The sequence below is a fragment of the Hyla sarda genome, chromosome 2 (genome assembly GCF_029499605.1).
Source record: "Hyla sarda isolate aHylSar1 chromosome 2, aHylSar1.hap1, whole genome shotgun sequence".
Lineage (NCBI taxonomy): Eukaryota > Metazoa > Chordata > Amphibia > Anura > Hylidae > Hyla > Hyla sarda.
In genome coordinates, this window is record NC_079190.1 from 477913974 (window position 1) to 477932069 (window position 18096).

Below are 18096 nucleotides of genomic sequence, written 5' to 3' on the forward strand. Positions count from 1 at the left end.
GTGCGTACCATAGTGACAGACCATGCAGCTGCTATGGGGCCCCTGGAGAAGGGGGCCTCGTCCAGGTTCCATTCCATTCCTTCTATCAGTGAAAAACTATACAGAACTCCTCTGTATAGGAAACTAAATTGTCAGCCAATTAATGGAGGTGGGAATTGACCAAAGTAAAAGGAAATAAAGACCAGACTTCTATATCCTGGGAGCCAAAATCAGACACAATAAAAGATGGTCCATATGGATAATTTCTTGGTGGCCCCCTATCTTCTATGTACACCCGGGCTTTGGGCTAACAATTTAGCGTATCCTTTGTCATCTATTCTAGTTATTTTTGAATTCCGCCATAACATATTGGCCCTGATTTACTAAGAGTGGAGTGTAGGTTCCTTTGTGGGGTTTATTTCCCTATATTTTGCCCTTTTCCCTACATTTTGCTTTTTTTTTACACATGCTCTGATCTGTAAGGTTTTCCTCAGCTCAAATCCACCACATTTTCTGTGGAAACCTTAGTAAATATGTTGGGTTTTTGTGAAAATGTCGGGGACATGCCCCTTTTTGGTGACCACACCCCCTTTTCCTGACATGCACGTTTTCTGAGTAAAATGGAGAGTTTGTTGGGTTTTTTCAATTCTGGTGCAAATCATGGCGTACAAAGAATTTCTGGCACACTACCCTACAAAGCATGTCAGGTTTACAATAGTAAATCACAGCCATTGTATATGGTTATTGCTGATTTCTTGCAACTGCTGGTATCAGTTCAGTCCCAGTGAAGGGTTAAGGCCGGTGTTTGCTATAGGCACCAGTAACTCCCATTGGAATTTGGCTGACTCAACACCTACATATACAGTACACAGCCTCCATCCTCCATGCACAAGGATGAATTATGAGCATGACAATAAGGATAACAATTGTGTACACATCCAGCCCCTCTGCTTATTTATTATAGTAACTGGTAAAAATGCTGACGATATATTATATTATTGCCGAGGCTTTTAACATTCCTTATCCAGTAATCTACTGTGGAAGGATAGTACAGGGATCCACACATCTGGTCTCTGTCAGCTTACAGACATCTATACTGGGCAACGTCAGGGCCAGATAGTCCAAATCTATACATCTGGATAAAGTGTCCTCTACAAATTGTTTGTAAGTGGTGCGGGAGGATTCAATTTGCATAGTTACAACTTCAGTGTATTGTGTATTGCAAAGTTTTGCAACTTTCTAATATTATTTATTTTTCAATTCCTTGCCATTTATTGTTTCCAGTTAGTGAAATGGTTAAATAGTCATACATGATTCCAAAAACAAGGCGGCCTTCTATGAAACAGCGCCACATTTGTCCGCTGGTGGTGTGTAGTATTACAGCTCAGCCTCTTCCACATTTATGGATACTGACTGCAATACCAGACACAACCTCTGGCCAAGTGTGGTAGTGTTTCAAAAGAAAGAAGACATTTTACCTATCCAGTGGTTGGGTGATAAGTTTTCATCTTGGGTTAACCCCAGGGGTCAAGTCCTGGGGAAAAAAAGTGCAGGAACTCAACCCATGATTTCCACTCAAGGGTTGTTACTGCTAATGGGCACGGTGTTCCTGCTGTGGAAAAAGTGCAGGAACTCAGTTTTCATGCGTTCCTGTAGGATATGAGCCCTGGTTAACCTTTGTCAAAAAATTGTGTTACATGAACAAATGTGTAGTGTGGGAACCTCTGTTAATTCTGGATGGAAGTTTAGATACAATACAGCAGTGTTTTCCATCCAGTGTGCCTCCAGCTGTTGCAGAACTACAACTCCCAGCATGCCCAGACAGCCAAAGCTGGAGGCACACTGGTTGGGAAACTTTTATACAGGGTCTATACATACCTTAGTGACATCCCCTATATACACTGCATTGTCTATCTATAGTAGTGGTCACCAAATTGTTTCTTGTACAGGAGACCATTATAATTATTAAACCATAAAAACTGAGACCAACTCTGACCTCATACTTCTAGGTCATATTTTTTTTTTCCTTCAGTGGGAAATGTCGATTTAGGAAGGAAACAGCTGCTGTCATAGTTTGCAGTATGTCAACACCAAACCAAGACACCTACTGAGAACATAGTGGGAAAAGCCTATTAAATCGGCTCTAGGCTACCTCTATACAGAGCTTATAGTAGTCTATAATGGATAGGAGGACAATAGCGGGACATTGGGATAACAAACACATTTATAGTTTATAGACCCCCATCTGAGCCCTTATATACTGTTTATGAATATATACTATACATATACTATATAGTTTTAGCCCCCCCCAGCTCTCTGCCCCCATGTATTGTATATAAATACATTTTATAAATGTATTATATAATTGTAGGCCCCCAGCTCTGCACCCCCATATATAGTATATAAAGATATAGTATACATAGATTATGTACCTTATAAGCCCACAGCTCTGTGCCCCTATATATTCAATATAAAGATATAGTATATATATATATGCTTTATAGGCTCCTGGGCAACGCTGGGCCCCCAATAAAGTCATAGGCGGCAGTCGCAGGTCCCCTCTCCAATATATGTCCCCATATAGTGTAGTTTGTTATAGTCCTGAGATCTGCCCCCACTATCATAGGCCCCTATATAATATGTAGGCTGCGGCCCCCAGACCCATACTGCCCTGCTGCTTTGGTTCTCCGTTGCACCTCCAGGGGTGGGCCCCTAGATCATAGGAGTGGTGGAGGTATGAAGGATGGTACGGGCAGTAGTTTAGTTACCCTCCCGTCCCGCGGCTTACTTCAATGTTCAGTCACTTCTGGGTCCATAGACCATGCCAGGGTCCGGGCTCGTGGTGCACTCTCCTGACCATCTTGATGTCTTACAGCTCCTTGGGGCATAACGTCATGGGCATTACCTGTGACTATTCCCAAGTGCCAGCATCCACTGCTCCCTGATTTATCAGGCAATATCAGACATCATAAGCCGTGCCCACTTTAAGAACAGGTGCTTTGGGCAAAAGAGGACAACATCATAAAAAGATGGGACATTCCTCAAATAAAAACAAAACAGGGTTGTCACGCTGAAAAAAATACATATAGTTGCCCTAATAATGAATCTATATCTCCATATGCCTCCAATTTTATTGACGCAAGCTCCATTGGGTTATGTTGGAGGTTTTCTACTTCTAGGAAGCCAAATCTTAGAACCTACAGAGTCCAGTGGAGCCACAATTTTTGTTCTTGTAAAAACTACACTGAATTCCAGAAGGCATTGGGAGGCACATAAAGGTACAGTCGAGGCCTCAGGCACTTCTATAGCAGCCCTATTACAGCTCCATGCTATAAAATGCTCTAATAGGCCATGTGCAGGAGGCTTTACTGAACAGCCCGCTGTTTCTTGTCTTCAGTTCAATAGAATCTTGTGTCCTTACCCTGACGAAGCAAGAAAGAGATCCTACACACATCAGGAGGGCAACGTGCACCCTCTAAACAGCATGAAATCTAAGCCTCCGGCCTAAAAGCTTTTTAGCTTCTACCAGCAAATTACTAAAGTAAAGGGAAAGTGGTGTCATTTTTCACTTATAATTTTAGTCTAACCATGAAAAATCCCCTGCTGTCACACGTGATGGGAAAGCCTGGGAGACACTTTCAATGGCTGACAGTCTCACATCTGCTGCCTACAGATAAAGCCGGGTGCACCGGCCGCTACCTGGGAGTTTGTATAAATGTCTAAAGTTCAAGAGAAAATAGAAAAATATAATATTAAAAAATAAATTTCTGAAAAGGTGATATGGTCATATTCTATGATCAGCTGTTAACAGAGTCCGCAAAAACGTTGTCTTTTCACTGCGCTTTATTTTAGCATCATATTGCTCTACATTAGGTCCAAGCACAGGTGAATCTATAACAATAGGTAAAATTTGTCAAATTGTGTCCCTTCATATCCCACTGTGTTAAAGTCATTAGTGTCCCCTCATCTCTTCCTGTGTCACAGTCATAAGTGTCCCCTCATCTCTCCTGATGTCACAGTCATTAGTGTCATCTTATCTCCCCCTATGTCACAGTCTTTAGTGCCCCCTCATCTCTTCCCTGTTTCATGGTCATTTGTTTCCCCTCATGTCTCCCCTGTGTTACTGTTACGCCTAGCGCTCCGGGTCCCCGCTCCTCCCCGGAGCGCTCACGGCGTCTTTCTCCCTGCAGCGCTCCGGTCGGTCCCGCTGACCGGGAGCGCCGCACTGTCATGGCCGTTGGGGATGCGATTCGCACAGCGGGACGCGCCCGCTCGCGAATCGCATCCCAGGTCACTTACCCGTCCCGGTCCCCTGCTGTCATGTGCTGGCGCGCGCGGCTCCGCTCTCTAGGGCGCGCGCGCGCCAGCTCTCTGAGACTTAAAGGGCCAGTGCACCAATGATTGGTGCCTGGCCCAATTAGCTTAATTGGCTCCCACCTGTTCCCTGGCTATATCTAGTCTCCTCCCTTGCACTCCCTTGCCGGATCTTGTTGCCTTGTGCCAGTGAAAGCGTTTAGTGTTGTCCAAAGCCTGTGTACCTGAACTTCTGCTACCCATCCTGACTACGAACCTTGCCGCCTGCCCCCGACCTTCTGCTACGTCTGACCTTGCCTCTGCCTAGTCCTTCTGTTCCACGCCTTCTCAGCAGTCAGCGAGGTAGAGCCGTTGCTAGTGGATACGACCTGGTTGCTACTGCCGCAGCAAGACCATCCCGCTTTGCGGCGGGCTCTGGTGAAAACCAGTAGCCTCTTAGAACCGGTCCACTAGCACGGTCCACGCCAATCCCTCGCTGACACAGAGGATCCACTACCTGGAAGCCGAATCTTGACAGTTACAGTCATAAATGTCCCCTTATCTCTCATGATGTCACAGTTATTAGTGTCCCTTAATCTCCCCCTGTGTGTCACAGTCATTAGTGTCCCCTCATGTCCCTCTGTGTCTCAGTCATTTGTGTCCGCTCATCTTCCACTGTGTCATAATCATTATTGTCCCTTCATCTCTCCCATGTGTCACAATCAACAATGTGTCCTCTTGTGCTTAGTAGCAGATGTCATGCGACCACCACAGCCAATCAGCAGCCTCGGTGGAGCTTTCTGCTCCTGAATGTCTGATGCTGGAAAACAGTCCTTTTTTTTTTTTTTTTTTTAAATGATGGACAACATCTATTGGAAAGGGCTGACAAAAAAAAAACAAGCCGTCAGGACAAAATTCTAAATCGCCATGGTGACCTGGCAGCTTGGATTTGTGGAGCTCTTGCTCATGAAATACTTTCTATATTGTTAACATAATAGGAAATTTGCCACAGAAATGCTACACTTTTTTTTTTTTTTTACTTGTAAATTTTACTTGTAAAACCTAATGTGATCACAAGTTATAACCCTGAGACCTGGTGTGATGTAAACTTGTCTGGACAACATGTCAAACGTTTTTCCAAATGACAGTAATGCTATAAGAATTGTTTACAGGAGGGCTGGGATCAAGAACACTATGTGTGGCACATGAATGTCTTTCTTATGTAAGCTGTGCCCACAAGCTGCACTCCAACAAAAGCAGCCAAATGACCTTCATTAACAGGTGCCAACAGAGTGCCCCATAAACAATGGTGACAACAAAGTGCCTCTCAAAGCTGTGTTGACACAGAGCTTTCTATAGGGGCCTAACTATAGAGGGTGCAGAGGTAGCAGTAACTCTGGATCCCAACATGGTTCCCAACCAAGGAGACCTCCAAGTGGTCCAAAAAATGTAAAAAAAAAAAGATAATAAATACGATATAAATGTGCACTTTATTGTTAAATGATGTATTTTAAATACTGTCTCAGGAAGGCTCACATTGGCACAGAGATGATTCTGTGGCCAAATTCTGTCCATACAAACTATGCAGAATTCCCGGTGTTGCAGAGATGGGTGCTGGCTGTTAGGTTGCAAATAGTTTGAGCCATGTTGTGTTATGTCCTTGGTCTTGGCAGGCCAGATCGGGGATCGTGCTGCACATGCCAATGCTTTTGGTCCTGTTATGTACAATAGAAATAAAACAACTTCCTCCACTTTCCTGCTGGCTGGACACAGTCACTGTATTTGTTATCTCTGGCCCGGCCATACAGTGACTTCCCTGCTTCAACTGATTATTCCCTACTATTCAGGATCATGGCCATTGGAGATCTGCCAGAGTCTCACTATTCCAGGTTATGTCACTCAATCCCTATCAATGGTCCCAAGCTCAGCAGGAAGGATGGGGAAGGAGAGAACTGCAAAAGTTCAGGGAAAGTCAGAAAGTGTCTGTGTTACTGTTTGCTGAGTGTGGAAATCTCCCTACATTCCCAGTGATGTCCTCCTGGAACATAGAACATATATATTACAGTTGACTGTCTGGGTCTTCTAAAAATGTCACAATCTTTTATTATGGGACATGTGAACACTGCCAAAGTAAATGTTCTTACATATCCAGTGAAAAGGCTTCACCTGCCCATCCCAAAGTAGGAAAAATTCTATTCTGCTACCTTCAACTTATGTCTACTAACACCCCACCCCCCTGTAAAAATACATCCTTTTTTATAGTGTTCATTCTAAATGTCTGTACCAGCTGCTTTGTTGACTTGAAAATGCATATGAATATGTAGTGTTGGTCAATGATCACTAATATCTATCACTAATAACTGCACAGACACAAGTTTGTACAGTGAAGGTCAACCATGGTCTCCAACTAGGATGTTACGATGATGCTTTCTGACTGTTGGGTATTAGTATTGCTCTCTGTTTGGTAGGGGACAACACTGGTTTACATTGTTAGTTATCAATTGGTTAGTGACAATACTGGTCTCTAGCTGGTGGGTACCAACACTGGCTTCCAATTACTAGTGGCTGTGCAGACTAGTGGGTGACAACACTGGTCCCTAGTTGGTGGATGACAATAATGGTCTCCATGTAAGAATGGATCATACTGGTCTTTGGCGTAGTGGCCACCTTGGTCTCAAACTGGTTAGGAACAGTACAAGTCTCTGACTAGGATAGTAGGTGACAATGTTGATCTAAAATTGGTTAGTGACAACACTGGTCTCCAGCTGATGGGTATCAACATTGGACATCAACTGGAGTAACAACATTGATCTCTAGCAATAGGGTGGACAACATTGGTCTATAACTGTTTTTGGTGGAAGAGATAATAAATCTCCAACTGGTGGATGAATAAAATAAACTCCAAAAACACTGGTCTCCAGTCGAACAAGGATGGAGGACAACATCGGTTTCCAATTAATTAGTAGTGCATGACAACGTTATTCTTCAGTTGGTGGATGACAATAATGGCCTACAACTGGTGGACACAAAAATGATCTTCACATGTTGGGTGACAATAATGGTCTCCAACCTTTGGGGGGACAATACTGTTTTCCCAAAGAGTAAAAGGGAGCTGACATTTTCACCCCGCATCTGTCGTTGGGCATTTCAATATTCACTCCAATATACTCTATTCTGTCTCTGCCCAACAAACATAGGGAAACATCTGTTACTGACACTTTACAAAGAAAACATGGAAAAAAACATGAACATGGCTTAGTACTTTCTCCTACTCTCAGACACATCCAGTAGCTTGAAACTTTTGGGTCCAGATGGGAAATATTTAGCTGCCACCCCTCCCATATAACATCTAGTGGTGTCACATGCTGTTGTGTACAATGACTCTATTGTGGATCAGTGGCCATTGAAAAAGTGGAACGTTCAGTTGATTGATTAGGTATGTCTGGCAAATTGTATTACGCACATTGTGCTGCAGTTCCCTAATGTAGCAAAACAACCTTTGGATCCCCCATGGATACCAGGATCATGTTTCCATTACACCCTCTAAGGCTTTACCACCAATTATTCCCATTCAATCCTACTACACGAAGTATATGGGAAAAGGTATTATAATTTCATGCAATTCTAAAGGGATGCCAGCTGGGACCCCCAGGATCTTCTGCACAGCGCCAGGCAGTCTGCAGGAAGGGGATGTGCCGACCCTCGCAGGAAGCTGCGGCTGACACGCCTTCTCCATATATTTCTATAGGATACATGTAGGAGGCATGTCAGCCGCAGCTTCGTGTGATGGTCAGCAGGCCCCCTTCCTGCGGACTGCCATGGCACCGTGCAGTAGATCGCAAGGGGTCCCAGTGGTTGGACTCCCTGTGATCCATAACTTAAGCCCTATCCTTTGGATAAGGGATAAGTTTTAATTCACTACAGTTCTCCATTAATCCAGCACAATGATGTGTAATGTGATTTTGCATAAGACTGCTTGTAAGTTAACCTAAAGCCCATCCATAGAATAGACCATCAATATCAGATTGGCAGGAGTCCGACTATGGCACAACCACTGATTGAAAGGGCACTCGTCATTATTTACCAGACACTGCGCCATACATATTATAGTGGCTGTGCCGGGAACTGCAGCTCAGTCCCATTAAAGTGAATAGGACTGAAACACATGAAGTACCAACCTCAGCCATTAAATATATAAATATATATAGTTCAGCAATTAGGTAATTGGTCAGATTCATGAGTATCTAATCAGAGGAATATGGCGGTACACTTGGGTTCTTAAGTAATCTATGGGTGACCCAGTTTCATACAAATTTATTAGCTGCATAAGGCCTTAGGTCAGTGGTCTCAAACTGTGGCCCTCCAGATGTTGCAAAACTTCAACTCCCAGCATGCCCGGACAGCCGTTGGCTGTCCGGGCATGCTGGGAGTTAAAGTTATGCAAACCAGGCACCATCCAGCCTATTAGGTTCCCAATATTCATGAAGCGCTATATAGTCATCCCATAGTCAAACCCTTCACATGGATGTTGACATTGAGGACACGTAACTTACCTAATTGGTTACAGACGGCTACAGAGAGAAATGAGTAATCAGATTGAGAAAACACAAGTCCATAACACATTATTCTGCTGCTGCTATTTAAAGTGGTTTGAACTAGTGAACCGGGACTCGAAAGGCAAACTTTTCTTCTGATTTGGCAGTGACTTATAAGTAGTTTTCAAGTTGGCAGTTTTAAAATCAGTTTCCCTCGTGTTGTTTTTTCCCTGCCAAGAACACGAAATAATATTTTCTTTTTTTTTCTCCCCCTATTTTATTTTAAAATTTCAAAAAGTGATGATCACTCTGGAAAGTCATGCACTTTATACACATGATACCATGAAATGACCGAATCGGGGTCATAGCGGGGCCTTCCTTCCCCTCAGACAAAATTCAGTTTTTGTTGTATAGTCCTGTTGGGTCAGAGGACTGAGCAATCCATGACCCACCTAGCTATACATATATATATATATATATATATATATATCATACATGTCTACACCAATGGTCCTTAACTTTTAACTTTCACTTTTCCCATTTTTTCCCCCTATCAATGTATTCTTCACTTTCTAATTTAAAGGAGATCTCCACTGAAAATTAACTTATCCATTATCCACAGATTGGGGATACGTAGCTGATCGCGGGGGATCCGACCGCTGGGGCCCCCTCCGCAATCACTGGGGGGGGGGGGGGGGGGGGGACCCGGCTCTCAGTGAGGCACATGCTCCATTAATTTCTATGGGAACGGTGAAGAGACCCAAGTACAGCTCTCGGGAATCATCAGTGCTCCCATAGAAAGGAATGGAGCCTGTGTTATCTACTTGTAGACGGCACTGGCTCCTTATTAAGAGTGTCTGGGGCCTATCCTGGAGATCGCAGGGGGCCCCCAGCGGTCATACCCCCCGCGATCAGCTACTTATTCCCTATCCTGTGGATAGGGGATAAGTAAATTTTCCTCAAGGTAGGCCTTTAAGACATTTCAGGGGACTGGTACCAATGGCCTGAAAAAAATGGACCCTAAATGTTGGTGGAATCTCTCATGGATTACCTATTCTAGCTTAGTGATTTCTGTACCTTAGAATGATCAACCAAGGAATCCCATTAATTGCAGACAGTGCTAGCATATAGTTTAGTTACATGAATATAGACTATGAATGAGATCAAGATGTGTTCAGATCCCTGCTAAACCATCTCATGACTTGGTATGACAAACCTATAAATCAGTGATCTCAAACTGTGGCCCTCTTGGTGTTGCAAAACCTCAACTCTAGGGGACATCTAGAAATGAGGGCCACAGTTTGAGATCACTGATATAGTCTACTAAACTATGCTAAGTAGTCACCCAGCCCCAGAAGAATGGGCGCTCCTAAAATCATTACTAGAACAAATTCAAGATGGTGGCACCTTCCTCCAAAAACTCTACTTTCAAGGTCAAACCACAAGCTCCTGTTCAACATATTTTCATCTTCCCTGTTCAGTAGATTATCTTTCTCCTTACAGCACAATTTTTTTCCCCAGTTATATTTTTATTACGACACACACTAAGCCCATTAAACCATTTCCTTTGATATTCTGTATGAGCCGTATGAGGCTCTGCATTGCAAAGCAGTGGAATTTCATGAAGGTTATTGCAATGTAGAGCAAGGTTACGAAATCATCTTCAAGGCTACACTGATAGCAATGGATATAATTGTGGAAAATCTCAGAGGTCTAAACATTCTCAGCCAAGGACCCAAGGACATCACCACCACCAGTTTCTTCTCTTCTTATCTACTACAACGCACAGGGTGGCAAGGTACAAGTCAGCTATATGGAGCCTATTATAATGATGGTATGTTGTCTGACACTTGAGCTTGACCACACATTATTCTCAACATCTTTTCAATATTACCAGCTAATACAGCTTTTACCCCCATTTTATTACCATTATTGTAAGGGCAAATGTAATAACACTATGTCTTACTCTTAAAAGGTTTGTCTAATAAAGGTAGCAACTTTTCCATATGCTCACCCATTCTAGCTCTGGACATGTACGATCAGATAGCGCTTTAAAGGAGTACTCCACTGAATTTTTTTTTTTTAAATCAACTGATGCCAGAAAGTTAAACAGATTTGTAAATTACTTCTATTTAAAAATCTTAATCCTTCCAGCAGTTATCAGCTGCTGTATGCTCCACAGGAAGTTCTTTTCTTTTTGAATTTATTTTCTGTCTGACCACAGTGCTCTCTGCTGACACCTCTGTCCATTTTAGGAACTGTCCAGAGTAGAAGCAAATTCCCATAGCAAACCTATCCTGCTCTGGACAGTTCCTAACATGGAAAGATGTGTACTGAGGTCAGACAGAAAAAAAATTCAAAAAAGAAAATAACTTCCTGTGGTTCATACAGCAGCTGATAAGTACTGGAAGGATTAAGATTTTTAAATAGACGTAATTTACAAATCTGTTTAACTTTCTGGCATCAGTTGATTTAAAAAAATAAATAAATTCCAGCGGAATACCCCTTTAATATGGGATCTGTTTTTGGATGGTAGAGAGTGCTTAACCCTCTTTAGTATAATAAGGAGTTTTCTCTTAAAAAGACAATTTTGACCGAGACAACCACTGACAACCAGAAATTCCCCTTGTAGTGTTAATATTACAAGGTATTATCTTAAAGGTGTTACATGTTATTCATGAATACTAAAGGGTTTCCAGGATTAAAAAACATGTTTTGTTTTTTCCCAAACAGCTACCCCCCCCCCCCCCCCCCCCCCGTCCAACCTATTGTACATATAGGCCATCAATCCACACGATGAGCTTTTCGAATGCAACTTCTTCTATGTTTACTTGCATCTTGTTTTTTGCAAGATGCATAAAATCAGTATTTCCCCTCCCCCCTTAATTCATCTTCGACAATCAGACTTTCACCTTTAGTTTAGGCAGAATTTTTCCATTTTTAACTATTGCACTCCACAAGCATCTACTAAGTCAGACATAACTTTACACATTCCTTTGCAGCTACAACTCAATAGTTAACACAGAAAACCCTCCCTACACAAAGTCTCTGAGCAGCACTAGCCTAAGGGGTCACGTTCCTGACTTTTAACTCATATATACATATATATCTATGTTGAATAATACTGTTCCACCTGCGTATGATTTTTTTTTTCCGTGGTGGAGCCGTCTAAGCAGCTATAAATCAATTCTAATATAAAACATACTAGAGACAAGCTGGTATATCATATCACATTTCTACCTAGACCGTATTTTATTTTTTAAGAGGCCTAAAACTGTGGATCTTCAGAAGACGTTGTTGCATTTCAGACTGTACTTATCTGGCTCAATGAATCGTGGGATTTGCATTTGTTGGGTGACCCCCATGAGGTTTCGCATTGGGAGTGTAATTGTTACCGAATGTGGCATCTAAAGAAGCCTTAGTGATAATCTAAAGTAGAGCATGTTGTGTCTACCAAATGATTATCTAAGGTAGAACGTGTTGTGTCTACATAATGATAATCTAAGGCATAGCGTGTTGATGATAATAATAATTATCTACGGCATAGTGTGTTTTGTCCACTTAATAATAATCTAAGGTAGAGCGTGTTTTGTCCACTTAATAATAATCTAAGGTAGAGGTTGTTGTGTCCATTTAATGATAATCTAAAGTAGAGCGTGTTGTGTCCACCTAATAATAATCTAAGGTAGAACCTGTGGTGTCCACTTAATAATCTAAGGCAGAGCATGTTGTGTCCATTTAATGATAATCTAATGTAGAAAATGTTGTATACACTTAATGATAATCTAAGGTAGAGTGTGTTATGTCCATTTAATGATAATCTAAGGTAGAACGTGTCGTATCCACTTAATGAGAAACTAAGGTAGAACGTGTTGTGTCCACCTAATGATAATCTAAATCAGAGCGTGTTGTGTCCACTTGATAATAATCAAAGGTAAAACATGTGACCACTTAATAATAATCTAAGGTAAAACGTGCTGTGTCCATTTAATGATAATCTAAAGAAGAAGCGTGTTGTGTCCACCTAATGATAATCTAAAGAAGAGTGTGTTGTGTCCACCTTATGATAATCTAAAGAAGAGCGTGTTGTGTCCACCTTATGATAATCTAAAGTAGAGCGTGTTGTGTCCACCTAATAATAATCTAAGGTAGAGCCTGTGGTGTCCACTTAATAATCTAAGGCAGAGTGTGTTGTGTCCATTTAATGATAATCTAATGTAGAAAATGTTGTATACACTTAATGATAATCTAAGGTAGAGCGTGTTGTGTCTATCTGTGTAGATGACCCCAAAGTGTGATGTGTATAAAGCTATGTGTGTGCAGGTTAATCCTTGTGTTAATAGACGGAGAAGGGCAGGTCTGGAATTCATTGACGGGTATTCTGGATCCTGATGCAGCTGTTTGTAGTGTTTGATTTGGCTACAGAACAGAAACAGCACTACATACCAATTTCATGAGCGACGGTGAAAGCTGCATGGAGGCCGTCATCTTCAATTACTGCACAGCTGCGCTCAGGAGAGCATATGGTCCCCACGTCTGCCATTCCCAGGGTATCACATGAATGATGCCCACATAAATCCTGCCCAAGAAGAAGGAAAAAAATAAGTCATGCAAATCTTGTTTTCTTACGCTAACAGTAAGTAACAACGTGTTGTCAGACACTTAAACAGACAAACCCTCCGGCCGCTGGATGGGGGTCTGGCTGGAGTGGAATGGATTACAGGCATCACCTGTCTCTATAACAAGCACTTCCTTGCCAGCTAACATTCACATTTCCTTATTATCCAGACTGAAGTGGTAGAAAAACAAGAGCCATAGACTAAACTGGAGACTGACGTCGTATCTGAACTCACTAAAAATTTCAGGATGTATATATATATATATATATATATATGTAGAGGGTAGGCAGCACAACCACGTATTCTGACGGAATCTTGGGGTGCAAGCAAGGATAGCGGTCCCAATCGCAGACAGCTCAAATAATCCAAGATGCAGAAAGTATAGCAGCACACCCAGTAGTAAAGTGCAAAAATTGGGATTTATTGACCCATATCAAATGCGACGTTTTGACGGCATCCCGCCATCTTTTTCAAGCAATCCTTGAAAAAGATGGCGGGATGCCGTCGAAACGTCGCATTTGATATGGGTCAATAAATCACAATTTTTGCACTTTACTACTGGGTGTGCTGCTATACTTTCTGCATCTTATATATATCTATATATATATATATATATATATATATATATATATAGATATATATATATATAAAATTCAAATCGAAGCAGCACATCCAAAGAAAAGATTCAATGAACTGGGTGCAGGCACAATGGAACCTCGGTGTCCCGGATCACAACTTTTATAGAATAGAAGGATGCAGCATTCCCAATTAGTGTTGAAAAAAACTTGTAGTTTATTCCATGATGCAGACAACGTTTCGGCGATCTCTCACCGCACTTGAAAATGGCGGTGAGAGATCGCCGAAACGTTGTCTGCATCATGGAATAAACTACAAGTTTTTTTCAACGCTAATTGAGAGTGCTGCATCCTTCTATATATATATATATATATATATATATATATATACACCTATACCTTATTGTAATACCTTATTATATACTCAGCTTATTCCAAAGGGCTTTATAATATACAGTAGTGCATAATGGAGACAATAATGAGTCCTATTTGGCTTCTCTCAGAAACATGCTCATATTGTGGATATGTCTTGTATTAAGACACATAAATACATATTTCCAGGTTAACACTTGCCATGTGATGTCATATTATATTGTTTGTCATATTAAAGAAGTATTCTCCCCTAAAAGTATTACTTATAAAAGTATAGAAGTAAATTCGGTGCTGTATGGAGACAACATACGACAGCAACATACATTGGCCACAGCATGCATGCCTTCTCCCTCCCCCACCCCTCCCTGCCTTGACTACTTGACATATAAAGCTCACCTTCTATCACTAAACTCTGCACATCAATCAGTAAAGACAGGGAGGGAGAAGGCATGCATGCTGCAGCTCAGCACCACATCATTGACACTTGCTTCATTTACCAGAGCTTGTTAAAATATGAAAGCTGAGCTTTAAAGGGGTGTTACCATCTTAGACTCCCTTTAACAGAGAGGCGACGTCACTTACATAGCTCTCTCCATTAATTTCTATAGGAAATATGAAAGCAGACAAGCATGCATTATGAACAGCTTGCACTTAGGGTCCATCAAAAGATATGTATGGTCAATGTATACTAATGAAGAACAACCACTTAGTTGCATCAGTCATACATAGTGTAACAAATTCACCTGTCCAGGTTTCACTATTGTCTCCTCTGCCTCATCTGATGCTAGGAGGCATCTCAGGTAGACGTAGCAACAGCCCTGGGAGTCATAGAGTCACTCGTCATGCTCTGACATGGGGCGTTACAACAATGGAAGGTGTTGCTTGCCTGGCCACTCAGCAGCGGTGGGTGGGATATGTAAATCACTGCAGTGTATCCCAGCCCTGCTCACGAATGTAGTTCTCCTGTATCACTAGTGTTTGATCCCTTGTTTCCTTTGCTAGCTTGTCTGTGTTCTTACCTGTTTGACTGCTTCCTGACTACTCTCCTGTCTGCTGTCATGTACCTTGGGCCATCATTTAGGGTAGATTGTCCAAATAGGTATGGACAGTGGTTGGGGTGGGTTTTAGGTCTGCACTGATCCTCACCCCGGAAGTAACATGTAGGGGCCCAGGCTTCCATTCGGCTCCAAATTGAGTCCACGTGGCCTGCTGTCACCTGGTTGTTCTTTTTTTTCAGCCTGTGCCTCGAACAACCCTCCCACCCCCACTCTTTCCAGTTGTGCGCCCTTGGCGGGGGCCAGGTTCGCCAAGCAGTAACGCCACCCATGGCCAGTATCACCACTTACTACATCCTCCCTAAAAGTGGCAAAACTTTTTAGCTGGTAAGGGCAGCACATCAAAAAACTGTGAAATGACAAAGTCCGCTTTGCTACATCTAAATGCACCCACAATACAATAATAATAATAATACAATAATTTAAAAATAATAATAATAAAAAAAAAAAAAATATATATATATATATATATATATATATATATATATATATATATAGTATACAAAGAAGAAGGTTGCAGCAGCACTCTTGGTCAAAAAATGGAGGCTCTTAGCGTACTTTTTGATCAAAACGTGTCCCCCATCCACCACGCAGAGGTGGCCTCATTTCGGATGGGACCCTAAGATATATATATATATATATATATATATATATATATATATATATATAAAATATATATATATATATATATATATATATATATATATATATTTATATTTACTGTATATATATTTAAAATGTTGCACATAATGTTTAATGTTGCACCAAATTGCTATAATTCACCTAAGACGTAAGAATGTCTACAAATTCTTGTTTTTATAATCGACCGTGATGTTGAAGCTTGTCTATCACGACCCGCCGCTAAGAACCGGTGCGGTTGAAGTAAAAAAAAATGAGCCGTGTATCGGTATCCGCCTCATCACAGATGACAGGATTACCATACGTGTATGACGGATCCGGCTTCTTGATATTAAACCTTTCACTCCACGCCACATGTTCTTGTGTCATTTATTTTAAATTTTTTTTCTTTCTTTCTTTTTTTTTTTCTTTTTTTTTTTACTTTATCGTCTGGAGAATTTTGGGAATACTGCAAGCGGCTGATAAGGAGACCTTTGATTTAATTACAAAAGCCTTCGGTATCGGAGCCTCTTGACTGTAATTTGTGAGACCGGCTTCCTCTTCCCTTCTGCCCGCGACGGAGAAAATTTGATTTTACGCTGCTTGGTCAGAAACTAATTGTTCCTATAAAAATTCTCTGTACACCACGTCTGCTCCGAAGGAGCTAAACATTATTATTAAGAGCTTTAATGTTTTGCAGAGATATGTCACTCCCCTGCCCCAAGGAAGGATCTATAAAATGGCGATGAAAAAAAAGAGCGCTCAGAAGCGGGGAATGTATGTTGTGTTCATTCATAGTTGAGTGGAGCATTGTCCAAGGGTTTGGGGTGGAGAGTTTAAAGTTTTGAACTGTAAGTCTAAGCCAATGTTTCCCAACCAGGGCGACTCCAGCTGTTGCAAAACTACAACTCCCAGCATGCCCGGACAGCCTTTGGCTGTCCGGGCATGCTGGGTGTTGTAGTTTTGCAACAGCTGGCGCCACCCTGGCTGGGAAACACTGGTCTTAGGGGCTGTTGCTAATTTTGAAGTATAGGTGAACTAGGCATACGCTCAGGGTATGTTCACACTATGCAAATTCTGCAAGAAAATTAACTCCTAAAGTCCCATTCAGCTTTTCTGGGCGAATGTTTATTCTATTGACAGAATCAAATTCCTCGTCTGAACTTCCGCTACGGAACTTTCGAAGTGTGAACCGAACAGCAGCCTCCCGTTGAGGTCAATGGGAGGCTGCTGCAATCAGAATCCACTCTTGCAAATTCTAAGGCTGTGTTCACATGTCAGAATGTCTGCACGGAAAATCTCCATGCGGACATTCTGCAGACCTCTAGCCAGGACCACTCGGGAATGCGCCGTCTCATTGACTTGGACATGGACATGTCTATTCTATCTGCAGACACCGAAATTTGAATGTCCGTGCCAGATGGTTCCGGCGTGGAAATTCTGCAGTGCGAACAGAGCAGCAGAATCCTATTGAAATTAATCGGACTCTGCTGCTGCGGAATGTCTGTGCGGAATTCCAATGCACCAAATGAGTAGGCTTCTACAGAATCTTTTCCTATGAACCCATACATCAATCCGCTCGGCTCCTCCTGCTCTACAACATAACAGGTTCCTTTTAAAGTGATGAATATCTTTGTAACATATTTGTATGGTGTTGAGAGCATGGTTTCTTTTCTATGAAGACTTTTTTTTAATATATGGAGAGCATTAGACTACCTTAAAGGGGTACTCCGGTGGGAATATATTTTTCAAATCAGCTGGTGCCAGATAGTTAAACAGATGTGTAAACTATTTCTATTTAAAAGTCTTTGTCCTTCCGGTACTTACCAGCTGCTGTATGCTGCAGAGGAAGTTTCTGTCTGACCACAGTGCTCTCTGCTGACACCTCTGTCCATGTCAGGAACTGTCCAGAGCAGGAGAGGTTTGCTATGTGGATTTGCTCCTACTCTGGTCAGTTCCTGACATGGACAGAGGTGTCAGCAGAGAGCACTGTGGTCAGACAGAAAAGAACGACTCAACTTCCTGTGTAGTATACAGCAGCTGATACGTT

General features: G+C 41.9%; 1 protein-coding gene across 1 annotated transcript in view; it reads right to left on the minus strand.

Moving 5' to 3' along the window:
* ADAMTS5 (ADAM metallopeptidase with thrombospondin type 1 motif 5) overlaps nt 1-18096 on the minus strand; it is a 104099-nt gene that overhangs the window by 57878 nt on the left and 28125 nt on the right. Inside the window, exon 2 of the mRNA XM_056559461.1 lies at nt 13254-13386. Within this exon, the coding sequence (XP_056415436.1) occupies nt 13254-13386 (133 nt within the window). The remainder of the gene's footprint in view (nt 1-13253; nt 13387-18096) is intronic.